Here is a 26,513-nt window from a genome sequence, read left to right on the forward strand (position 1 = left end):
ACCCACCACTGACGCACTTCCAAAGACCCGCTGAAATTCAAAGTGTATTTGAAAAGGCGTCAAATTAACAGCCGTACGAATCTTTTCGCAGTTTATGCTCAGTTTTGACTTGTTTGCTTGACCTACACGGACACTACTGTTGAGGTAAAGGAACTTTATATTCGACACATTATAGGTGAATAGCTGAAAGTATGTTCAACCAGCACTAACGTTCAGCTATCTGCATTCTCCAGAGTCCAGTTAGCTAACGTTAGCTTGTAGCTAGCCAGCTGAGTTATTGTAACGAAACTGCCGAATAAATCAATTAGCTAAATTGCATGAACGATAGCTAGGAACTTAATTTGGTGTTTATTTCACAGGAAGATCATGGATGGGGAATTTCGAAGTGGGTTGGCGACAGCTTTGAAGAGACATAGAGACCCTTTGTCTGACACGGAAGACAATGTCCACTCGTCTGGTGAGTGTCAACATCACTGCGTGCGTATGAGTGCTTGTTAATTAAACCCCCTAAGGTAGACGTCCACGCCCCGCGAAAATATAATGAATAAATGAATTCAAAATCAAAGGTCAAAATGATCTTTGATATGACCGTTAGCAGATGTTAATGCGAGTGTTTTGAAATGCTTGTGCTTCTAGTTCCGACAATGTAGTAATAACCAACAAGTAATCTAACTAACAATTCCAAAACTACTGTCTTATACACACAAGTGTAAGGGGATAAAGAATATGTACATAAAGATATATGAATGAGTGATGGTACAGAGCGGCATAGGCAAGATACAGTAGATGGTATAGAGTACAGTATATACATATGAGATGAGTATGTAAACAAAGTGGCATAGTTAAAGTGGCTAGTGATACATGTATTAACATAAAGATGCAGTAGATGATATAGAGTACAGTATATACGTATACATATGAGATGAATAATATAGGGTATGTAAACATTATATTAGATAGCATTGTTTAAAGTGGCTAGTGATATTTTACATCATTTCCCATCAATTCCCATTATTAAAGTGGCTGGATTTGAGTCAGTGTGTTGGCAGCAGCCACTCAATGTTAGTGGTGGCTGTTTAACAGTCTGATGGCCTTGAGATAGAAGCTGTTTTTCAGTCTCTCGGTCCCAGCTTTGATGCACCTGTACTGACCTCGCCTTCTGGATGATAGCGGGGTGAACAGGCAGTGGCTCGGGTGGTTGTTGTCCTTGATGATCTTTATGGCCTTCCTGTAACATCGGGTGGTGTAGGTGTCCTGGAGGGCAGGTAGTTTGCCCCCGGTGATGCGTTGTGCAGACCTCACTACCCTCTGGAGAGCCTTACGGTTGTGGGCGGAGCAGTTGCCGTACCAGGCGGTGATACAGCCCGCCAGGATGCTCTCGATTGTGCGTCTGTAGAAGTTTGTGAGTGCTTTTGGTGACAAGCCAAATTTCTTCAGCCTCCTGAGGTTGAAGAGGCGCTGCTGCGCCTTCTTCACGATGCTGTCTGTGTGGGTGCACCAATTCAGTTTGTCTGTGATGTGTATGCCGAGGAACTTAAAACTTGCTACCCTCCACTACTGTTCCATCGATGTGGATAGGGGGGTGTTCCCTCTGCTGTTTCCTGAAGTCCACAATCATCTCCTTAGTTTTGTTGACGTTGAGTGTGAGGTTATTTTCCTGACACCACACTCCGAGGGCCCTCACCTCCTCCCTGTAGGCCGTCTCGTCGTTGTTGATAATCAAGCCTACCACTGTTGTGTCGTCCGCAAACTTGATGATTGAGTTGGAGGCGTGCGTGGCCACGCAGTCGTGGGTGAACGGGGAGTACAGGAGAGGGCTCAGAACGCACCCTTGTGGGGCCCCAGTGTTGAGGATCAGCGGGGTGGAGATGTTGTTGCCTACCCTCACCACCTGGGTGCGGCCCGTCAGGAAGTCCAGTACCCAGTTGCAAAACAATTCCATATCGCTAAGCAGACCCCCCACTTCCCTGGCTTAGACAGGTCTTAGACTTCTATTAAAGGCTTGAACAAGTATTAATTAGTGTCAACTTATGTCATCAGTGCAGTGTTGGGGCATACCCATTATTGTGAGCTTCCCTTTGCTGTCTTACAGATGTCAATGATGTTCAGAAAAGGCGTCGCCTGGAGGTGTTGGGCGAGGAGAATGTCAGCCCTACAAAGAAGTCTTCAACTAGAGATCGCCTCCGGTGTGCAGAGCTGGTGAAGCCTGACACCCCTGCTCTCTGCTCTGTCCGCTCCAGAGTACAGCAACTAACCCAGAGACGTGAGGGTAAGAGGATAACGCCCCCTCCTAAAATAACCAACTCGCAGCCTGTATACAGTATCGATAGAATTAGAATATGGCAGTATCCATGCAACACTTAGATCTGTAGTCATTGAGAAACAGTGACTCCAACAGGTGATGTTTTGTTTACAGGAGGGCATGTGCTGGCTCAGAGATGCCTCTCTGATCCAGGGTCTGGGGTACCATCCATTAAATTCCCGGATGGATTCAAAGAGCACCATCTTATTGGTGAGTTTTCTTATACATTTACCTTCCAGCTTCTTTACCATTCATTGAATGCGAGTGAGAACACATCTGCACAAAAGTGGTTAAATGATAGGAGCATCTGGTCTGTTTTTCAGGTGAGGCAGAATTCAGCTCGCGGGTGGAGCGGTTTAAATCCCCCACCACTCCTCAGGCCAGCCCCCTGCCAGCCAACCGGTGGCCCCGTACCCTCTCCAACGCTGTTACCAACTTACAACTGAAACTCGAGGCCAGTGACACGCCCAGCTCCAAACAAGCCTCCCGCATACGCCAGGTCTGTGCCACACACAGGTGAAAAATCTGTCTGTGCCCTTGAGCAAGGCAGCATCTGCTAAATGACTAAAATGACCCAGGAGTCTTGAGGTATGCAATGCATTCTAAAATGTTGATGTTGCACAATTCTTAAAATTCCTGTGAAGTTTCTAACGGCTTCTATTTGTCTGACCAATCAGGAGAGGGAGGAGGAGCTGCGTCTTGTAAGGGCCCAGCCAATCACAGAGAATGTCTTTCTAAAGCGAAGCTTCTCTGATTCCTCACTGACTGAGGTAAGTTTTGTTACCCTCTCTCTTGTCTGGTCACGGAATATTGTTAAGGGTTATGTTTTTTGGCTTCCGCTCAGCCCAGTCAAAGCTCTTCTCTGTCTTGGCACATCAAGGCGGAATGAGCTTCCCACTGACACTAGGACAGCAGAGTCCCTGCCCGTCTTTTGAAAATGCCTGTAACTCTACATCTTCAAACATTATCTTAAATTGTGTGCACAAATTCTGATCTGTTTCTCTTAGTTGTCTAAAACTCTAAGATCATATTTTATAACTTGTTGGCAATGGAACAAGCTTTCAAGTCATGCCCACCTGACTCATATTGCGATTTATAATGGACCCTTTTTGAATTGCGTAAAGAGCAGTAATTGTGTGATGGCGGTTATGCAGGGCTGTGTTCCAAATGAAATGACAACAAGTATGCTTGCTCTAGTTCCTCAACAGCACAGCTAGAAAAAAAGGGAAAAAAGAAAAGAGAACTTTTATAGTTGAACTCTTTGTCATAAAATTGCTTAGGAACTGCACATGTTGGAGAGGTGTGTGTGTGTGCCACTTGGAGACACCAGTTAGTCCTCTCACTCGAACCCTTCATTTCTTATTTTTATTTTGCAGATACCCCACATTTTCCAGGAATAGGCTTATGTTACTGAATGTATCCACAGTATTTTCAGATTTTGTTGTGAATGATTTTGTTGTGTAATGTTTGGTTTCAGTCCTGTCAGGTGAACTGTTGTGTACTCACCATTTGGTCTAATCATTTTTCCATTATCTCCAAACGGTTCCCTTTCAATTACTACTGTGGTTATGCATTTTCATATTCTTAAACATTCTTAAACATTTCAATATACTGTAGCAAATGCCTATGTGTGTAAAGGGTTAATCGCTCTGGATAAGACCGTCTGCTAAATTACTAAAATGTTGAGCTCAAGTACTCGTTTCCTGATAGAACAATGATATTTGTTGTGATATCATTAGAGGGCGACCCCACCCGTCTCCTCATTCTCCCCTTGGATGATGTTTAGACGTAGCAGGAGACTGCAGTGGCCACCGTTCCAACCATGGAATGTGAGTTTACTTATATGGACTGAGTGTAACTGGTTCTGAGGAGAACAGGGTGTCTTGAAATGTCACAGGTGTCATTTTCATCCTTTAGGTCACTTGAATGGTAATCGGGTGTAGGGTTCACTTGGTCCTTCATATAGTGGTACAGAATCTTTATAATACACTGCTCAGGAAAATAAAGGGAACACTTAAACAACACAATGTAACTCCAAGTCAATCACACTTCTGTGAAATCAAACTGTCCACTTAGGAAGCAACACTGATTGACAATAAATTTCACATGCTGTTTTGCAAATGGAATAGACAACAGGTGGAAATTATAGGCAATTAGCAAGACACCCCCAATAAAGGAGTGGTTCTGCAGGTGGTGACCACAGACCACTTCTCAGTTCCTATGCTTCCTGGCTGATGTTTTGGTCACTTTTGAATGCTGGCGGTGCTTTCACTCTAGTGGTAGCATGAGATGGACTCTACAACCCACACAAGTGGATCAGGTAGTGCAGCTCATCCAGGATGGCACATCAATGCGAGATGTGGCAAGAAGGTTTGCTGTGTCTGTCAGCGTAGTGTCCAGAGCATGGAGGCGCTACCAGGAGACAGGCCAGTACATCAGGAGATGTAGAGGAGGCCGTAGGAGGGCAACAACCCAGCAGCAGGAAAGCTACCTCCGCCTTTGTGCAAGGAGGAGCCCTGCAAAATGACCTCTAGCAGGCCACAAATGTGCATGTGTCTGCTCAAACGGTCAGAAACAGACTCCATGAGGGTGGTATGAGGGCCCGACGTCCACAGGTGGGGGTTGTGCTTACAGCCCAACACCGTGCAGGATGTTTGGCATTTGCCAGAGAACACCAAGATTGGCAAATTTGCCACTGGCGCCCTGTGCTCTTCACAGATGAAAGCAGGTTCACACTGAGCGCATGTGAAAGTCTGGAGACGCTGTGGAGAACGTTCTGCTGCCATCAACATCCTCCAGCATGACCGGTTTGACGGTGGGTCAGTCATGGTGTGGGGTGGCATTTCTTTGGGGGGCCGCACAGCCCTCCATGTGCTCGCCAGAGGTAGCCTGACTGCCATTAGGTGCCGAGATGAGATCCTCAGACCCCTTGTGAGACCATATGCTGGTGCGATTGGCCCTGGGTTCCTCCTAATGCTAGACCTCATGTGGCTGGAGTGTGTCAGCAGTTCCTGCAAGAGGAAGGCATTGATGCTATGGACTGGCCCGCCCGTTCCCCAGACCTGAATCCAATTGAGCACATCTGGGACATCATGTCTCGCTCCATCCACCAACGCCACGTTGCACCACAGACTGTCCAGGAGTTGGCGGATGCTTTAGTCCAGGTCTGGGAGGAGATCCCTCAGGAGACCATTCGCCACCTCATCAGGAGCATGCCCAGGCGTTGTAGGGAGGTCACACAGGCACGTGGAGGCCACACACACTACCGAGCCTCATTTACATCAAAGTTGGATCAGCCTGTAGTGTGGTTTTTCACTTTAACTTTGAGTGTGATGCCAAATCCAGACCTCCATAGTTGATAAATTTGATTTCCACTGATAATTTTTGCGTGATTTTTGTTGTCAGCACATTCAACTATGTAAAGAAAAAAGTATTTAATAAGAATATTTCATTCATTCAGATCTTGGATGTGTTATTTTAGTGTTCCCTTTATTTTTTTGAGCAGTGTGTATAATGCCTTTGGAAAGTATTCAACCCCCTTGACTTTTTCCATATTTTGTTTCGTTAAAGTATGATTTAATTGTGGAAGAAAAATTATGCATTTTATGAAAATTTCATGAAAAATAAAACTAATATATTTTGATTAGATAAGTGTTCAATGCATGTTAGAAACAGCAATAGCAGCAATCACAGATGTGTGTTTCTGGGTAAGTTCTTAAGAGCTTTGCACACAAAGATTGCAAATACTGAACATTCTTTTTCAAATTCTTCAAGCTCTGTCAAGTTGGTTGTTGATCATTGCTACACAGCCATTTTCCAGTTTTGCCATAGATTTTCAAGACAATTTAAGTCAACTTTAAATAGGCCACTCAGGAACATTCAATGTATTCTTGGTAAGCAATTCTATTCTGTAGATTTGGCCTTGTGTTTTAGGTTATTGTCCTGCTGAAAGGTGAATTCCTCATCCGGTGTCAGACTGAACCAGGTTTTCCTCTAGGATTTGGCCTGTGCTTTGCTCTATTCTGTTTTTTTTATCCTAAGGAAACTCCCTAGTTCTTTACTGATGACAAGCATGCAGTACCCATAACATGATGCAGCCACCACAATGCTTGAAAATATGACGTGTTGGATTTGCCCCAAACATAATGTTTTGTATTCAAGACAACAGTTAATTTCTTTGTTGCAAACAGGATGCATGTTATTGGAAATGTAAACAATGTTTATTATGCACATGCTTCCTCCTTTTCACTCTTTAGGCTAGTATTGTGGAGTAACTACAATGTTGTTGATCCAGACTCAGTTTTCTCCTATCACAGCCAATAAACTCTTAACAGTTGACTATTGCCCTCATGGTGAAATCCCTGAGCGGTTTCCTTCCTTTCCGGCAAGGTGTATTGATACACCATCCAAAGCCTAATTAATGACTTCACCATGCTCAAATGGATATTCAGTATTCATATTTCTACGAATCGGTACCCGTTGTGAGATTTTGGAAAACCTCCCTGATCTTTTGTTTGAATATGTGCTTGAAATTCACTACTTGACTGAGGGACCTTACATATTGTATGTGCGGGTTGCAGAGTTGAGGTAGTCATTCAAAAAGTCCTTGAAACTTATTATGTGACATGTTAAGCACATTTTTACTCCTGAACTTATTTAGGTTTGGCATAAAGGGTTTCATTAGTTATTGACTCAAGATATTTCATATTTTCATTTGTTTAAAAAAATAAGTGTATCCACTATTACATGGGATATTGTGTGTAGATTAGTGGCACAATCTCAATTTAAATCCATTTTAAATTCAGGCTGTAACACAACAAAAAGTGCGAAGTCAAGGGGATTGAATACCTTCTGCTGTAGATGCATAAACATGTGCATAAGAGGAACACTATTTTAGGGGTCTGATTTGTCTGTGTCCAGCAGGCAGACCTCAATGTGACTGGTGATGAACCTTTTGGGGTGAAGGACGGCAGCTTTACCGAGACATCTGTCTTCACTAAGGTCGATGGAGTGGAGCCTCCAATTCAAGACACCGGTAAGACACTGCAAGAGAAGTCAATGCATTATTTCAGTTTATGAGCTTGAAGGTAGATAAGTTAATGGTATATGTTTAGAAAAATCTGACTAAAATGTAAGAATCTGAATTTTGTGCAAATATCAGTGTAGAGAGGTCAGATTGTGATTATTCAACAGGTGAGGTGGCAGAGTCCTCAGTTCACATGGATGTCCCACCAGAAGAGGTGAAGGGGAGACCCATGGCTGAGCGACAGGCAGAGTGCACTATGGTCATTTGTCAGGGAACTTCTCTCCCAGATGAACATGAGGCAGCAGATGGTCCTGTAGTGAAAGAGCAGAAAAAGGCAGTCTCTCCTGCTAGTGACAAGCATGTGGAAAGGGATTTAGTGAAGTTCTATGTTAATGCTGAGTCCCATTTATTTTTAGATAATCCTGTGGCAATGGAGTCAAAAGGAGATGGTGAGGAGTTGGGTTCTTCTGTAGTTGAGGAGCAGATGGGGTCCCTACAAGAGAAGGAGATGAGGTCTTCTGTAGTTGAGTTGGGGTCCTTTGTAGATGAGGACGATGTGGGTTCCCCTTTAGGTGAGAAACAGGTGGGGTCTGCTGTAGGTGAGGAAGAGGGGGTAGTTCAGTCCCAACTAGAGAAGGTTGGGGACCTATTAAGTGAGGAGATGGAGTCTTCTGGAGTTGAAGAACAAGGGAAAGCAGAAAGTATTTTAGTTGACGTCCAGGGTGAGAAGTCTGTTCTAGGTGAAGACCAGGGGGAGTTGGGTCCTTCTTTGGGTCCAGAGCAGGGAGAGGCCGCAAACGCATCAGCTGTGTCAGACAGAGAACAAGGAGACTCTGAGCTGCTTACAGACGAGGAACCGACTGATAAACCACAGTCGGAGGCCAGAGGGTTAAAGAAAGTCACATTTATCCTGGAGCCAGAAATGATCAATGACTCAGCTCTGTCTGAGCTGGACTCTTCATCTAGCTGGAAAAGAGAAAGTATGTCAGGTGAGACATATATCTAGGTTGTTGGCACAAGTTGGGCAGGAGGTGAGACACAACCACGTTGGGTTACACATAGTTGTGCACACACCTAGGCATAAAGTCATAAAGATACTGGTCAAATTTTTCTGGCACTGCCTTTGTCTAAACAAGGGATTCTATGGGTCACGGCCAACACTTTGCACGCCATCTTTTTTTAAACTATGAACAGCCAAATTATGACATTTTAAAATACTTGTTACATCATGTTGTAGACCAGGGATTGTCAACTATATTCAGCTGTGGGCCAATTTATTTGAGTGGTTGGTCGTGGGGCCGGAACATAAAACAAATCTAAATTTATTTGTCACATGCGCCAAATACAACGGGTGTCGACCTTAGTGAAATGCTTACTTACAAGCTCTAACCAACAGTGCAATTTTTAAGTAAAAAATAGTTATTAGGTAAACAATAGATAAGTGAAGAAATATAAAACGTAACGTGACAGTGAAAATAACAGTAGCGAGGCTGTATACAGTTGGTACAGAGTCAATGTGCAGGGGACACCGATTAGTCGGGCTAATTGAGGTTATATGTACATTTGAGGTAATATATTTGTAGACTGCGAATTGACCGCAAGAAGCCTAAACGGATATACAGTGCTTTCGGAAAGTATTTCAACCCCTTCACTTATTCCACATTTTGTTACGTTACAGCCTTATTCTAAAATGGATTTAATTGTCCCCCCCAAAATTTACACACTTCCCCATAATGACAAAGCAAAAACAGGTATTTAGGAATTTTTCCTAATAAAAAAAAAAAAAAAGAAAACAACTTTGCACATTTAGACAAGTTTTCAGACCCTTTAGTCCTTTGTTGAAGCATATTTGGCAGCGATTTACAGCTTCAAGTCTTTTTGGGTATGACACTACAGGCTTGGCACACCTGTATTTGGATTTTCTCCCACTCTTCTCTACAGATCCTCTCAAGCTCTGTCAGGTTGAATTGGGAGTGTCACTGCACAGCTATTTTCAGGTCTTTCCAGAGATGTTCAAATCTGGGCTCTGGCTGGGCCACTCAAAGACATTTAGACACTTGTCCCGAAGCCACTCCTGCATTGTCTTTGCTGTGTGCTTAGGGTCGTTGTCCTGTTGGAAGGTAACCCAAATCTGAGGTCCTGAGCACTCTTCATCAAGGATCTCTCTGTACTTTGCTCCGTTCATCTTTCCCTCAATCCTTACTGGTCTCCCAGTCCCTGCCACTGGAAAAACATCCCGAAAGCATGATGCTGCCAACACCATACTTCGCCGTTGGGATGGTGCCAAGTTTCCTCCAGCCGTGACGCTTGCCATTGAGACCAGAGTTCAATCTTGGTTTCATCAGAACAGAGAATCTTGTTTCTCATGGTTGGAGAGTCCTTTAGGTGCCTTTTGGCAAACTCCATGCGGACTGTCATGTGCGTTTTACTGAGGAGTGGCTTCCGTCTGACTACTCTACTATAAAGGCCTGATTGGCGGAGTACTGCAGGGATGGTTGTCCTTCTGGAAGGTTCTCACATCTCCTCCCTGAGCCCCTTCTCCGATTTCTTAGTTTGTTTTGGTACCCTTCCCCAGATCTGTGCCTCGACACAGTCCTGTCTCCGAGGTCTACGGACAATACCTTCAACCTCAGCTTGATTTTTGCTCTGTCATGCACTGTCAAATGTGGGACTTTATATAGACAGGGAAGTGCCTTTTAAAAAAAATTATGGAATTTACCACAGGTGGATTCCAATCAAGTTGAAGAAACATCTCAAGGTTGATGAATGGAGACAGGATGCACCGGAGCTCAATTTCGAGTCTTGTAGTAAAGGGTCCGAATACTTATGTAAATAATGTATTTGTTTTTATTTTTATAATACATTTGCAAAAATGTCTAGCCCCGTTTTTGCTTTGTCATAATGGGGTCTTGTGTTAAATCATCAATTTTAGAATAAGGCTGTCATGTAACAAAATGTAGAAAAGGTAAGGGGTCTGAAATACTTTCCGAATGCACTGAACTTATTATGTTTAGTCAAATATTACAAACCTTGATTCCATTTCTGAACATTGTCCTGCATAGGGTACCGTCTTTGGGACAATAAAACGGGTGTCCTGACTCTCTATGGTCTCAATCCCGTGGCGTTTATTGTAGGGGTGTTCAACCCAGCGTCATGGCTAAATTCCCAACCTGGCCACATTCCATCATGGCCACCTAATCATCCACCTCATTCCTAATTGGCATATATCATTCCTCACCTCTCCAACTGATAGTTGATGTGTGGTGAGAGTTCTGGCGCAAAATGGTTGCCGTGCTTAACCTTGATGGTGGATGAGGTGAGTTGCCCTCTACTATGTAAAGCGCTTTGAGTACCTCAGTTGGTAGAAAAGTGATATATAAATCCAATCATTATTATCTCGTGTGTGAAATACTTGAACAGATTTCCAAAATTAAAATAACTTGTAGCTGATTTCCTGGTATTTTTAGGCTTATGTCCAACAACAATAAATAAACAATTTTATGTTTTTGGGGCTCAGAAAACTGCCAAATAAAACCACTGTCAATTGGGGAACCCTGTTGTAGACGCACTAGGGTGACATTTTTTAATGTCTGGATGTAACTTGCTGCATATGGGGATTTATCCACAGAGACTGAGCTGAGCTCTCGCGATGAAACCAACACCGCTGAGATGATTGACCTCATGTTTGATGAGGTGCTGGAGGCTGCTGCCCAGGGAAGGATGGAAGAGGACACTGAGGATCACAATAGTGGCATAGCCACAGCGATGCGTGGAATAGAGGAAACAGACACAGAATTGGACAAAGCTGAAGAGGGTGAAGACCTGGAAGAAACCAAGGAACTGGACTCCAGTGCAGATGAGCTGCTGTCCTTCCCACCCAGCTTTATCCTCTCCCCTCTCAGCAAGTCTGTGGAAGCTGTGGTCACTCCTATGGTAAGGCTCTGCAGACAAACAGTGGTGCCATGGTCACCTAGTTCAATGTGATTCTGAAAGTGATTGATATTTTATTAGGATCCCATTTAGCTCTTGCGAAAGCAGCAGCAGCTACTCTTGCTAGGGTCCACACATGAAACATGACATCATACAGAACATTAATAGACAAGAACAGCACTGCATACTTATAAACGGCACATACAGCCTACACATCATTACATGCACACAATATCTAAGTCAATAAGGGAGAGGCGTTGTCGTGAGGTGTTGCTTCATCAGTTTTTTAAAACCAGGTTTGCTTTTCATTTGAGCAATATGAGATGGAAGTTCGACGCAATAATGGCTCTGTACGCTAACAATACTGTACGCTTTCTTGAATTTGTTCTGGATTTGGGGACTGAAAAGACCCCTGGTGGCATGTCTGGTGGGTTGTGTTTGTGTCTCAGAGCTGTGTGTAAGTTGACTTCGCAAACAATTTGGAGTTTTCAACACAATGTTTCTTATAAGAAATGATGCAGCCAGTCTCAACTCTTAGTCAAGAGAAACTGGCATGCGTTAAATGTATATTAGCCCAACAACTAGAGCCTGCAAGTGCGGTGTCAAAAGCAGTGCATCTCTTTATTATGGACAGACCTCTCCCCTCTTCATAACCACTTAATCTATACAGTGCGTTTAGAAAGTATTTAGACCCCTTATCTATCTTTTTCCACATTCTGTTACGTTAGTCTTACTCTAATATTGATGAAATAAACAATTGTCCTCATCAATCTACACACAATACCCCATAATGACAAAGTGAAAACGGGTTTTTAAAAATGTTTGCAAATTTATTACAAATAAAAAACAATGCCTTAATTACATAAGTATTCAGACCCTTTGCTATGAGACTCATTTGAGCTCAGGTGCATCCTGTGCCCATTGCTGATCCTTGAGATGTTTCTGCAACTTGATTGGAGTCTACCTGTGATAAATTTAACCAACATGTATATGGTTGAATCATCAGCATACATGGACACAGGCTTTGTTTAATGTCAGAGGCAGGTCGTTGGTAAACTTAGAAAGGAGTACCTAGAGCTTTCCTGCGGTACACCACATTTGACATGTTTGACATTCGAGAGGCTTCCATTAAAGAATTAGGTAGCTCTGAATCCACAATATGGCAGAGGTTGGAAATCCATAAAACATAAGTTATGGTCAATAATATCAAAGGCTGCACCGAAATCTAACAGTATAGCTCAAACAAATTTAATCAATTTCTTTCCACCAATCATCAGTCATTTGTGTCATTGCAGCACATGTTGAGTGCCCTTCCCTATAAGCATGCTGAAAGTCTGTCAATTTGTTTACAGAGAATTAGCATTGTATTTGGTCATACACCACTTTTCCCAACAGTTTGCTAAGAGCTGGCAGCAAGCTGATAGGTCAGCTGTTAGAACCAGTCAAGGCTGCTTTACCTGTCTTGGGTTGTGGAATGACTGGTTTTCCTCCAGGCCTGAGGATAAACACCTTCCTCTAGACTCAGATTAAATATATGATAGACAGGAGTGGCCAGTCAGCTACCACCGATAACAATGATTGTTCCACCTCTTCCACACTAACTTTACACAATTCAAACTTACAATGCTTTTCTTTCATTATTTGTTTTTTAATGCATGTATACGATAGTTCACTGTTCATTGTTGGAATTTCCCGCCTGAATTTCCCTACATTGCCAATGAAGTAATCACTAAAATAATCTGCAACAACAATGGTTTTGTGATGAATAAGCCATCTGATTTGATGAAAGATGAATTAAACTCTATCTTTCTGCCCATAATTTCATTTAAATGACAAAAGTTTTTTTTCCATCGTTTTTCTTTGTCATTGTTCTTGGCATTCAAAGTTTTGAATGTTTTACACTTAAATGTTCCTCCACGTGTTTGATATCCCCACAGAGACTTGCAGCCAATCAGCTAGCCAACCCTCCATCCCTACTTCTGACTCCTGAAGAGCTGACCACTCCCCCTGCTGATAGTGCCCCTCTCTACAGGTGAGTCATCTTGTCCTCTACACTGCAGGACAAGCAGAACTGACAGCGGTCAGCTAACATGAGTGAAATTAAACTCATTGACTATGAAAATCTTTCAAAATATATGATTGGCTTGTTATTTATACCTGTGACTCCAATGTGTTTTGTGATTGACAGCATCGATGCCTACCGCACCCAGAGACAGAGCACCAAGCCAGCCATTCAGAGTGTAACCCCAAGGGTGCAGAGGCATGCCGCTGAGAAGTCTCATCCCCAGCACTGTGTCAACACCAAGGAAAGGATCATGGTCTGTAGTAGGACTGTTGGAACCGTTGAGTCTATTCTGTATGTCTTCCGTGTCATGGAGAGTGACTACCTGTGTAGCATATCATCCAAACTCTGCATGTCCTTTATGTGGGCATTGACAAATGTACCACCAGGATAACATTGGCTTTGGCACTGACCACGTTTACATGCGTGCAGTATTCCGGATAGTAGCTCATATCCTGCTTAAGGTTTTTTTCGGGAGAAGCTGTTTCCATGCATCCTTTGATATCCCACTCATGAGTATCCATGAATACAAAATAATATTCCTTATTTAAGTTCATGTGGGTTAACTGAAATATGGACACTGTAGGCCTATAACTTCTCACGTAGCGTAGTATTAACTCCTCACAGTGAAATTAGACAACAAATGTTAGTTGTGTCTTGGGAACAGGAGTGGAGAAATGATTCTTATAGCATCTCTTGCGGAAATGCAAGTACACGTGTAATGTGTTATCTTTGACACTGTTATGCAAGCAGACAGTATTTCAACCACAAGATATGCACTCAAGACTAACTGAAGTTTTATCAGGAATGTGTTTTGTCATTTTCTCAGGTTTTCATTCCCTTAACCGGTCAAACTGATGACATTTTGCACAGGACTGATCTTTTCACTTTCAGAGTTATTCCGTTTTCTCCCCAGTCCCCAAATTAAACGGTAAAACTGACAACTTTACAGATATTAACTGCTGTAGATTACTCATGCATTCATTCTATTGATGTAAGACATTATTCTGGTGAGCTTTACTTTATTTAGTCTTTTGGGGCAACAATTTATAACAGAAGAGAAGCTGCATGTCTCAAACTGTAGTTGACAACCAAATGTCGGAAATGTATAATATGGCCAGGTGGTCTACTTTTTGAAGTGGTTTGTTTGTGATAGGAGAATTATGTTCTCGTGTTCATTAACCAATTCAATTGTAATTACTGTCTGCTATATCAGGATTTGTAAGATACTGATAGAAATGAAAACAGTCAAATTCATGGGAACGTTCTGACTTGCACAGTACAAAGACCTTCATTTTATAGCGACACACATACTTCCATACAAAACATCAGATATCTACCCAGCCGACAGAGATTGGGGTCCGTGAGAATAGCTTCTCCCCTCCTTCCCCCAAGATAGGGAGAGACCTGGGAAGTTCTCAGTGTCCCAGTCAAGGTCGGCACAGAATCTGACTCAGACAGTCTGTTATCCCCAAAACATGAATTCCCCAAATCATTAATTCTGACTAAGAACTACACTATAGGGTATAATATTATTCTACTGACTATAACCACACACAGGATTATAATAATCTAACGATTCAAATCACTTTCATACATGCATTAAAATCTAACAATTCTAATCAGTTTTGATTCCAATCAATTTCATACAATCATACGGTTTCGAAGTTATAGTTTCAGAGTGTAATATTCTAATCATTTATTAAACACAATTAAAACATATTCCCTTAAGTTTGACAATCCGATGTCATCACACAACACCCATGATATGTGAAATTTAGCCTGCACAGACCACAGTAAAGGGGATGAGATGTTTACATGCCACAGTATCCCGTCTTACATCAGCATGTCCCAGGCATCTAATCTGGGTTTCTCATAACCGGGATACAAGCGTTTTCGGGTGATTGCGAACTGGATATGATGTTTATATGCATGAACTCAAAAACAATACTTGAGTGTCCCAAATAATATCCGGATATTGGTGTGCATGGATTTGGTATTTTAGTTATTTTATTAGGATCCCCATTTAGCTGTTGTAAAAGCTGCAGCTACTCTTCCTAGGTTCCACACAAAACATAATACATCATTAGTATTATGTAAAACACAAAACATCATTAGACAAGGACAGAACTACATACATTTTTTAAAAGGCACATGTAGCCGACATATCAATGCTTAAACTCAAACTATCTAGGTCAAATAGGGGAGAGGCGTTGTGCTGTGATGTATTGCTCTGTTTTAAAAAAAAAACAGGTTTGCTGTTTATTTGAGCAATTTGCGATGGAAGGAAGTTCCATGCAGAAAGAACTCGATATAATACTGTATGTTTTCTTGAATTTGTTCTGGATTTGGGGAATATGAAAAGAACCCTGGTAGCATGTCTGGTGGGATAAGTATGTGTCGGAGCTGTGTGCAGGTTGACTATGCAAACAATTTGGGATTTTCAACACCTTTTTTATGTTTCTTATAAAAATAAGTGATGCAGTCAGTCTCTCCTCAACTCTTAGCCAAGAGAGACTGGCATGCATAGTATTAATATTAGCCCTCTGATTACAATTAAGAGCAAAACATGCCACTCATCTGGGCCAGCTGCAGCTTAGCTAGGTCTGTCCTTGGAGCACTGAACCACACGACTGGATAATAATCAAGATTGGACAAAACTAGAGCCTGCAGAACTTCCTTTTTGGAGTGTGGTGTCAAAGCAGATCATCTCTTTATTACGGCTAGACCTCTTCCCATCTTTGCAACCATTGAATCGATATGTTTTGACCATGACAATTCAAGGTAACGCCAAGTAATTTAGTCTCAACTTGTTCAACAGCCACACCATTCATTACCAGATTCAGATAAGGTCTAGCACTTAAGGAATGATTTGTACCAAATACAATGCTCTTAGTTTTAATGTTCATGACCAGTTTATTACTGGCCACCCATTCCAAAACAGACTGCAACTCTTTAAGGGTTTCAATGACTTCATTAGCTGTGGTTGCTGGCTCTTGATGGTTGAATCATCAGCATACATGGACACATGCTTTGTTTAATGCCAGTGGCAGGTCATTGGTAAAAATAGACAAGAGTAGAGGGCCTAGAGCTGCCCTGCGGTACACCACACGCATGTAAATGTGACCAATGTAAAGAAAGAGTATTTAAATGAGTATGGCTGGTTGGAGTGAATCTCCTATCCTCCTGTGATTGGGCAGGTTCTGAATGAGGATGCTGCCAAGCTGCAGATGGTCATCAAACAGACGTTGCAGGCCCTGAGCTGCTGCACTGACGAGGACCACGGCAGGGGCTCCCTGGAGGAGGCAGAGGCTGATAAACTGCTGCTCGTCTCCTGTGAGTCTCCATCCACTCATATCCCACCCCTAGCTTCATGATGTTTTCTCTCCTCTCCCCTAATTTGTCTGCTGAATTAGTGTATAATCGTCAACCTCATCCATCTCACTGCTATTGCTTTTTTTCTCCTGTATATGTCTATGCTGGAAGGTATGATGGACCTCTTGATTTGTTCCATTGCTTGATCATCTGACTGTGTCCCCCTTTGTCTCTCTTCTGTGTGTCAGGTGAGAAGCGGGCAGCCCTGCTGGCTGAGGTGGCCAGGCTGAAGGAGAGGGGGGGCTCAGTCTCTGAGGATCTAGAGGGGGGTGATGGTGAGGGGGACTCTGGCATGTCCCAGCAGCCCTGCAGGGGCACCGTCAGCATCAGCAGTGTCCAGCTCCCTCTCAAGGTGGAGTTTGTCTGCTCTGCCCGCACACAAACAGGTACCTACAGTCGGTTAGGCTATGTGTGTTATCACCTTTGTAGTATGATGTTTGTTGCATAATTTATTTTGAACCATTTACTCTGCTGCTGCTTGCTGCCAAGGTGAGTTGTTTGCCTGCTCATTTGGGTTAAATGTTCAAGTAGTAAAGTACAATTAATTCATTTTCAGCTCAAGACACATTTGAAACCATACCAGGTGATTAATGAACAACCCTCCTGACTATTTCTCTCCTCAAAGGTCGGCCCACTCATTATTTCTTTGTCCTGATTCGTTATGGACCCTGCAACATCGTTGCGACCCCATTGGCCACGGCAGTGGACGCCCAGAATGGCGACACCATCTCCTTCCCCACCTCCATCACCCTGTGAGTCCAGCTACTGGTTCCATATGGAGGAAGTGAAGAGTAAAGGAGTACTCACCAGACCGATTGTCGGTCTGTACAGTAGGGGGCTGTTCACTTGTCGACGCATGTGTTGTACGGTTCATGTTGAATCGGTTTTGTAAATTACGGCCAGCACTCTGTTTAGAGTAGCTGAGTTCTCTCGGCAGGCAATCCTACTGGTCTGTCTTTGCCTTTAAAGGAGACTTGTGTAATATCTGCTGTACTACTGCTAAAATGCCTCTCACCCCTAGTCTGTCCAACTCTTTCTGTGAATGACTGTATTATGTCCCTTCAGGCAGGACATTCGCTCCAACTTTGAGATTGATGTGGAGGTCTACAGCCTGGTGAGATGGAACATATTACTTTATTTCTCACCTAAAACGTGTGTATTAGTAAATATCGTAGATGGTCAGTGATTGTATGTACAAACTGTCTTCTATTACTCAGTCCCACACCTCAGGGAACACCTGCAATGTGGATCTCCGCAGCTCCACCAAGTCAAGGGTGAGTGCGACATCTTCTGATTTACGAATGCTATCCAATGTTCTATGGCTGACAATGAGAGATATACAGTGGGGCAAAAAAGTATTTAGTCAGCCACCAATTGTATAAGTTCTCCCACTTAAAAAGATGAGGCCTGTAATTTTCATCATAGGTACACTTCAACTATGACAGACAAAATGAAGGGAAAAAATCCAGAAAATCACATTGTAGGATTTTTTTATGAATTTATTTGCAAATTATGGTGGAAAATAAGTATTTGGTCAATACTTTGTTATATACCCTTTGTTGGCAATGACAGAGGTCAAACGTTTTCTGGAAGTCTTCACAAGGTTTTCACACACTGTTGCTGGTATTTTGGCCCATTCTTCCATGCAGATCTCCTCTAGAGCAGTGACGTTTTGAGGCTGTTGCTGGGCAACACGAACTTTCAATTCCCTCCAAAGATTTTCTATGGGGTTGAGATCTGGAGACTGGCTAGGCCACTCCAGGACCTTGAAATGCTTCTTACGAAGCAACTCCCTCATTGCCCGGGCAGTGTGTTTGGGATCATTGTCATGCTGAAAGACCCAGCCACGTTTCATCTTCAATGCCCCTGCTGATGGAAGGAGGTTTACACTCAAAATCTCACGATACATGGCCCCATTCATTCTTTCCTTTACACGGATTAGTCGTCCTGGTCCCTTTGCAGAAAAACAGCCCCAAAGCATGATGTTTCCACCCCCATGCTTCACAGTAGGTATGGTGTTCTTTGGATGCAACTTGGCATTCTTTGTCCTCCAAACACGAGTTGAGTTTTTTCCAAAAAGTTATATTTTGGTTTCATCTGCCCATATGACATTCTCCCAATCTCCTTCTGGATCATCCAAATGCTCTCTAGCAAACTTCAGACGGGCCTGGATATGTACTGGCTTAAGCAGGGGGACACGTCTGGCACTGCAGGATTTGAGTCCCTGGCGGCGTAGTGTGTTACTGATGGTAGGCTTTGTTACTTTGGTCCCAGCTCTCTGCAGGTCATTCACTAGGTCCCCCTGTGTGGTTCTGGGATTTTTGCTCACCGTTCTTGTGATCATTTTGACCCCACGGGGTGAGATCTTGCATGGAGCCCCAGATCGAGGGAGATTATCAGTTGTCTTGTATGTCTTCCATTTCCTAATAATTGCTCCCACAGTTGATTTCTTCAAACCAAGCTGCTTACCTATTGCAGATTCAGTCTTCCCAGCCTGGTGCAGGTCTACAATGTTGTTTCTGGTGTCCTTTGACAGCTCTTTGGTCTTGGCCATAGTGGCATTTGGAGTGTGACTGTTGTGGTTGTGGACAGGTCTTTTATACTGATAAGTTCAAACAGGTGCTAAATCAAATCAAATCAAATTTTATTTGTCACATACACATGGTTAGCAGATGTTAGTGCGAGTGTAGCGAAATGCTTGTGCTTCTTTCTAGTTCTGACAATGCAGTAATAACAAGTAATCTAGCTAACAATTCCAAAACTACTACCTTATAGACACAAGTGTAAGGGGATAAAGAATATGTACAGTGCCTTGCGAAAGTATTCGGCCCCCTTGAACTTTGCGACCTTTTGCCACATTTCAGGCTTCAAACATAAAGATATAAAACTGTATTTTTTTGTGAAGAATCAACAGCAAGTGGGACACAATCATGAAGTGGAACGACATTTATTGGATATTTCAAACTTTTTTAACAAATCAAAAACTGAAAAATTGGGCGTGCAAAATTATTCAGCACCTTTACTTTCAGTGCAGCAAACTCTCCAGAAGTTCAGTGAGGATCTCTGAATGATCCAATGTTGACCTAAATGACTAATGATGATAAATACAATCCACCTGTGTGTAATCAAGTCTCTGTATAAATGCTCCTGCACTGTGATAGTCTCAGAGGTCCGTTAAAAGCGCAGAGAGCATCATGAAGAACAAGGAACACACCAGGCAGGTCCGAGATACTGTTGTGAAGAAGTTTAAAGCTGGATTTGGATACAAAAAGATTTCCCAAGCTTTAAACATCCCAAGGAGCACTGTGCAAGCGATAATATTGAAATGGAAGGAGTATCAGACCACTGCAAATCTACCAAGACCTGGCCGTCCCTCTAAACTTTCAGCTCATACAAGGAGAAGACTGATCAGAGATGCAGCCAAGAGGCCCATGATCACTCTGGATGAACTGCAGAGATCTACAGCTGAGGTGGGAGACTCTGTCCATAGGACAACAATCAGTCGTATATTGCACAAATCTGGCCTTTATGGAAGAGTGGCAAGAAGAAAGCCATTTCTTAAAGATATCCATAAAAAGTGTTTAAAGTTTGCCACAAGCCACCTGGGAGACACACCAAACATGTGGAAGAAGGTGCTCTGGTCAGATGAAACCAAAATTGAACTTTTTGGCAACAATGCAAAACGTTATGTTTGGCATAAAAGCAACACAGCTCATCACCCTGAACACACCATCCCCACTGTCAAACATGGTGGTGGCAGCATCATGGTTTGGGCCTGCTTTTCTTCAGCAGGGACAGGGAAGATGATGGGAAGATGGATGGAGCCAAATACAGGACCATTCTGGAAGAAAACCTGATGGAGTCTGCAAAAGACCTGAGACTGGGACGGAGATTTGTCTTCCAACAAGACAATGATCCAAAACATAAAGCAAAATCTACAATGGAATGGTTAAAAAATAAACATATCCAGGTGTTAGAATGGCCAAGTCAAAGTCCAGACCTGAATCCAATCGAGAATCTGTGGAAAGAACTGAAAACTGCTGTTCACAAATGCTCTCCATCCAACCTCACTGAGCTCGAGCTGTTTTGCACAGTCTCTCGATGTGCAAAACTGATAGAGACATACCCCAAGCGACTTACAGCTATAATCGCAGCAAAAGGTGGCGCTACAAAGTATTAACTTAAGGGGGGTGAATAATTTTGCACGCACAATTTTTCAGTTTTTGATTTGTTAAAGTTTGAAATATCCAATAAATGTCATTCCACTTCATGATTGTGTCCCACTTGTTGTTGATTCTTCACAAAAAAATACAGTTTTATATCTTTATGTTTGAAGCCTGAAATGTGGCAAAAGGTCGCAAAGTTCAAGGGGGCCGAATACTTTCGCAAGGCACTGTACATAAAGATATATGAATGAGTGATGGTACAGAGCGGCATAGGCAAGATACAGTAGATGGTATTTGAGTGCAGTGTGTATATATATATGAGATGAGTATGTAAACAAAGTGGCATAGTTAAAGTGGCTAGTGATACATGTATTACATAAGGATGCAGTAGATGATAGAGTACAGTATATACGTATACATATGAGATGAATAATGTAGGGTATGTAAACATTATATTAGGTAGCATTGTTTAAAGTGGCTAGTGATATATTTTACATCAATTCCCATTATTAAAGTGGCTGGAGTTGAGTCAGTGTGTTGGCAGCAGCCACTCAATGTTAGTGGTGGCTGTTTAACAGTCTGATGGCCTTGAGATAGAAACTGTTTTTCAGTCTCTCGGTCCCAGCTTTGATGCACCTGTACTGACCTCGCCTTCTGGATGATAGCGGGGTGAACAGACAGTGGCTCGGGTGGTTGCTGTCCTTGATGATCTTTATGGCCTTCCTGTGACATCGGGTGGTGTAGGTGTCCTGGAGGGCAGGTAGTTTGCCCCCGGTGATGCGTTGTGCAGACCTCACTACCCTCTGGAGAGCCTTACGGTTGTGGGCGGAGCAGTTGCCGTACCAGGCGGTGATACAGCCCGACAGGATGCTCTCGATTGTGCATCTGTAGAAGTTTGAGTGCTTTTGGTGATGAGCCAAATTTCTTCAGCCTCCTGAGGTTGAAGAGGCGCTGCTGCGCCTTCTTCACGATGCTGTCTGTGTGGGTGGACCAATTCAGTTTGTCTGTGATGTGTATGCCGAGGAACTTAACTTACTACCCTCTCCACTACTGTTCCATCAATGTGGATAGGGGTGTGTGTTATTAATACAGGTAACGAGTGGAGGACAGAGGAGCCTCTTAAAGAAGAAGTTACAGGTCTGTGAGAGCCAGAAATCTTGCTTGTTTGTAGGTGACCAAATACCTATTTTCCACCATAATTTGCAAATAAATTCATTAAAAATCCTACAATGTGACTTTCTGGATTTCACTCATTTTGTCTGCCATAGTTGAAGTGTACCTATGATGAAAATAACAGGCCTCATCTTTTTAAGTGGGAGAACTTGCACAATTGGTGGCTGACTAAATACTTTTTTGCCCCACTGTACATGTCAAAAGCTCAGTTCTGATCATATTTATTTTTTAGGTCACTCCAAGGAAGCTTCTAAGCACCATCAAGGTAAATTATCTGCTTTCTTATCTGTGTATTACTTGAAATGGTGAGGGGCATATATTTATACCCCCTTTCCGGTTACATGTTTCTAATCTGAAAACGTTATCTTGTTGCTTTTCAACAGAGATCCAACCAAAATGTAACATGTAAGTATTGTTGTCCTAGTTGCATATGATCTGAAGATGACATTTGTCCTGAGAGATGACAGTTTGATTGAATTGAATCAACACCCCACAGCTTCTACCATGCCGCCCCTAAACACCCAGCGCACCAGCAACTTCTCTCTGGTTGGTTCTCACAAGATCTCCCTGGCCTCCCTGGGCCAGAGCAAGTTCCCCCTGGACAAGGTAGGCTCATCTCACCTGGCTCCCCGTCTCAGTCACACCTGCTGCAGTGCTCCAGCCTGGATGATATATGTTTAGTGTACCTGCCTGCACTCCTACAGTATGGGAAGATGTAGGGATGCATGTTTTGTCAGTCAATTCCTTGGTTTTATCGTGCCTCTTAAAAAAAAAATTTTTTTTTAACCACCTGCTTGCTAGATTGTATCTCACTGTCTCTTGAGAATGTGTGCCACAATCTTTTAATCTTTTTGGCTGAATCTACTGTATATCCTGTTACATTTTCAGATTTTCCACCCATTGTAATTCAATCAGTTGCGATATCAGATCGGATGATTGTCATTTCCTCACATGACTTGTTTTTCTTTTTTCTTCGTGGTGTTAATCAAGTTTTCCAGTCTGGGCTGGGTCACTTGTAGGGCTGTGATGATTATGGAATTTGGGGTAACAATTAATTGTCATGCAAATTGGTATTTATTGTTAAAAAAATTGGGCTGACAATTTTTTTTTTTGTTGCTTGTAATGCATCTTTGAGAATTATCTATAACATACCTAATATAAAACTGCTTTGGTACCACCCCTGTCAAACTTTACCCAATTCATAAAAAATGTAAAATGATTATTGGGTAAACTAGATCTACTTGAATATGAAATTGAATCGTCCCCCCAGTCTTCTAAAATGAATGTATTAAGATGTTTATGACCCCCAAAAAATGCACTCCTACTGTCTGTTACATAATTATACGATAACTGTGCCAGCCCTAGTCACTTGGGAATGTTACCTCTATCCCTCCCTTTTCTGTTTCTCTCCACTTGTGCACAGATGAAGTTTGAAGGCAAAATCAGGAGACTCCTGGGAGATGAGTTTCAGGAAAAGGTTTCACTCTTTCACCTTTCCCCACGTTGCACACTCACCTTTACCCCTTTTTTTCTTTGCTTCTCCATTTGACTCCTTTCATGCGGCCAGCAAAACTGGTATCAATAATTAGTCTTCGCTACACTGGCTATAATATCAGTGATGGAGTGCTCCATAGGTAGATTTCTAAGCACATTTCAATCAATGTTCATATTACTTTTCTTCAATTTTTCTTTATTGCATGTTTTGTTTACCTCCCTAGCTAGATGAACTACAAGCAGCTTAACCCTGGTATCCATGTAATTCCACCTTTGTGCAGGTGCCCTTCCTGTCTCCACTAGAGGGAAACATATACCTGCAACTGGACAGCGAGAGCCACTCGAATGTCCAGCACCAGGGCTTCCTTGTGAGTTTATTTTTTGTTGACTCAATTTGCTTCGATCTCTCAAGTGCATTTTATCCTGTTCCTGTCCTCTATACTTTCTTTATTGTTGCCAGCAGCATACCACCCTGCATACCACTGCTGGCTTGCTTCTGAAGCTAAGCAAGGTTGGTCCTGGTCAGTCCCTGGATGGGAGACCAGATGCTGCTGGAAGTGGTGTTGGAGGGCCAGTAGGAGGCACTCTTTCCTCTGGTCTAAAAATATCCCAATGCCCCAGGGCAGTGATTGGGGACACTGCCCTGTGTAGGGTGCCGTCTTTCGGGTGGGATGTTAAACTGGTGTCCTGACTCTCTGAGGTCATTAAAGATCCCATGGTACTCATCGTAAGAGTAGGGGTGTTAACCCCGGTGTCCTGGCTAAAGTCCCAATCTGGCCCTCAAACCATCACGGTCACCTAATAATAATCCCCAGTTTACAATTGGCTCATTAATCCCCCTCCTCTCCCCTGTAACTATTCCCCAGGTCGTTGCTGCAAATGAGAATGTGTTCTCAGTCAATTTACCTGGTAAAATAACGGATTAAAAAAATATAAAATTGTGATTCATCCTCCACCCACCCCTTCGTTCTCCCTCCTTCCATCCAGACAATGTTTGAGGTGGTGAATGGATTTGGAGCTTGGCATCGACGCTTCTTTGTCCTGGAGGGAAACCACATGTCCTATTGGAACCACCCCAATGACAGAGGCAGCAAGGTGGGCATTGAGCTATAACCGAGATGACTGGGCTGGAGCTCTTGGTTCCAAGCTCTCAGGTTATCAGAACGATTTTGAAAAAAGAAACTAAGGTTAACAATTCCATTATGTTTATTGCATACATGATAATACACTTGATAATATTTCTGATATCTTTTCTAATATTTCTAAGTTGTCTATGTACCTTTCCTGCTGCAAAATGCATTGCCTCTTGGGGACATTAATGTTTTCTCTTAACTGAATATACAAAGTCACACTAACTTGATTTAAACATTCTCTCCTCTACTGTTCTCCATGTTGTACTTGCAGGCAGCAGAAGGCAGCATCTCCCTGTCTAGTTCCTCTAGTCAGAGTGTGAAGCCAGTGATGAGAGACTCCTGTGCTCGCCCCTATACTTTTGAACTGGTCAGCAGCGTCCAGACTGCACAACAGGATGACCAGGGCGCTCTGGCCAAGTAAATAATATTACATATTTTCTTACTCCCTTATGACACATCAAATTAGCTTGACAGCAAGTGGTCATGAATGTTTCAATATTAATGTTTTGTGGAGGACTGACACTGCTAAAGTGAGCCTGTCTGTATCTGATAGACAGTGGTGTATTTTCATTGATCTTGTGATATTTCTCATAACATGTTCTCTCTGTTCTTCAGGTGCTGGTTCTCAGCAGATACTGGGGAGGATCGAGGGGACTGGATGGAGAACCTGAACCAGGTTCTCCTGGACCTGCATACCTGGACTCGCTGCACCCCTGAACCATGCTAAAGTACAACCCAACAACCAGGCCAGCTGTGGGAACATGGGGGACACAGCAGTCTGTAACACTGTTATAATCATATCTTTATGAATTCTTATGATTACCATTGGGAGATTATTTTAGACTTGGGGATATTTTGCCTTTCCTTTGCTTTGTCACTTTCAATAGCCATTTAAAATAGAGCTCCATCTTGTTGCTTGATATGTATACTATTTACCTGAGCTTGAAGTAGATGATTTAAATGAATCCATATAATCTACAAACACTATTAAATGCGTATCAAACCTAGTGCAGAAGAGCACTAACACTAAACAAATGATTAGTCCAATAGTGTAGTTATAATTTTCATAAGACTAACAGAAAAATGCCAGACATGGCTGCTGGACAATATGATTTCACTACTACAGCATTGCTGTAATACCCTCAAGTGTAGAAATATGTCTCTCGGAAATAAGAAATCTGTACCTGACACACAACCTACCTAATCTAGAAACTTGTGAATTTAGTGATTCAACTAGAATTGCAGTCAAGTTGAGTTATAGTACTGTACTTGAAAAACTGAGCTATCTGCTACAAGGTAAATATGGACAATTTCACAAGTTAAATTCTTCATGTTCCTTAACTGAATCTATTGCTGTGTTGTGCATAACACAACAGGGGCCTGTCAACAAAGATGGTACCCAAGCACTTCAAATGGACTATAGAATGATAAGGTGTATAATGTTAGTGCTTCATCTCATGATAAATCCTAGTAGCAGCCTAAAAGGTGGTGAATGTATATGCTGACTGTAGTCAACCTAGTTTTTTTGTTTGTTTTTCCTTCATGTATTTACTGTCAATCGGTCATTCTCTTTCTGTATGTGGATGTTATCCCTATAAAATACCTGTCAACATTCTTTATATGCACATGATTGATGAAGGTACTACCAGTAAATAATACAAATGGTCTAATGGCATACTGTCTGAATTTGTTTTGAGTCCATGCAGTTTGTCATGCTCTTCTGTAAATTTGATATGGAAAATATTTGCAATGTTTTTGGTGCACGTGCAATTTGAGTTTATAAAACCATAAGCTCAAATATAGCTTTCATTGTCCTCTGTCTTAAAGCTGACATCTTCCTCCATAATATAGT

At 42.5% G+C, this 26,513-nt stretch overlaps 1 protein-coding gene across 8 annotated transcripts; it reads left to right on the plus strand.

The window, feature by feature from the left end:
* anln2 (anillin, actin binding protein 2) lies at nt 1-26,328 on the plus strand. 8 transcript variants are annotated; one of them, XM_031801379.1, is made up of 25 exons: nt 1-144; nt 360-457; nt 2,093-2,269; nt 2,417-2,512; nt 2,626-2,801; nt 2,980-3,072; nt 4,042-4,131; nt 7,223-7,337; nt 7,496-8,317; nt 10,957-11,261; nt 13,196-13,290; nt 13,447-13,576; nt 16,521-16,656; nt 16,884-17,081; nt 17,321-17,447; nt 17,761-17,809; nt 17,913-17,969; nt 22,267-22,299; nt 22,418-22,439; nt 22,531-22,640; nt 23,458-23,511; nt 23,810-23,896; nt 24,516-24,623; nt 24,933-25,078; nt 25,277-26,328. In XM_031801379.1, the coding sequence occupies exons 2-25, from the start codon at nt 367-369 to the stop codon at nt 25,386-25,388; spliced, it is 3,429 nt and encodes a 1,142-aa protein (XP_031657239.1). In that variant the 5' UTR covers nt 1-144; nt 360-366; the 3' UTR covers nt 25,389-26,328. The 8 variants fall into 8 exon arrangements, with proteins under 8 accessions (XP_031657239.1, XP_031657245.1, XP_031657244.1 ...); XM_031801385.1 differs by having other exon boundaries at nt 7,496-7,777; XM_031801384.1 differs by having other exon boundaries at nt 7,745-8,317.
* The last annotated feature ends 185 nt before the right edge of the window (nt 26,329-26,513 follow it).

Source organism: Oncorhynchus kisutch, linkage group LG22, assembly GCF_002021735.2.
Source record: "Oncorhynchus kisutch isolate 150728-3 linkage group LG22, Okis_V2, whole genome shotgun sequence".
In the NCBI taxonomy this organism is placed as follows: Eukaryota; Metazoa; Chordata; class Actinopteri; order Salmoniformes; family Salmonidae; genus Oncorhynchus; species Oncorhynchus kisutch.

Coding starts and splice junctions, on each gene's coding strand:
- anln2 (XM_031801379.1), top strand. CDS start 367: ATGGATGGGGAATTTCGAAGTGGGTTGGCGACAGCTTTGAAGAGACAT. Junction 3,073..4,041: donor CTGATTCCTCACTGACTGAG/GTAAGTTTTGTT, acceptor TGATATCATTAG/AGGGCGACCCCACCCGTCTC. Junction 7,338..7,495: donor GCCTCCAATTCAAGACACCG/GTAAGACACTGC, acceptor ATTATTCAACAG/GTGAGGTGGCAGAGTCCTCA.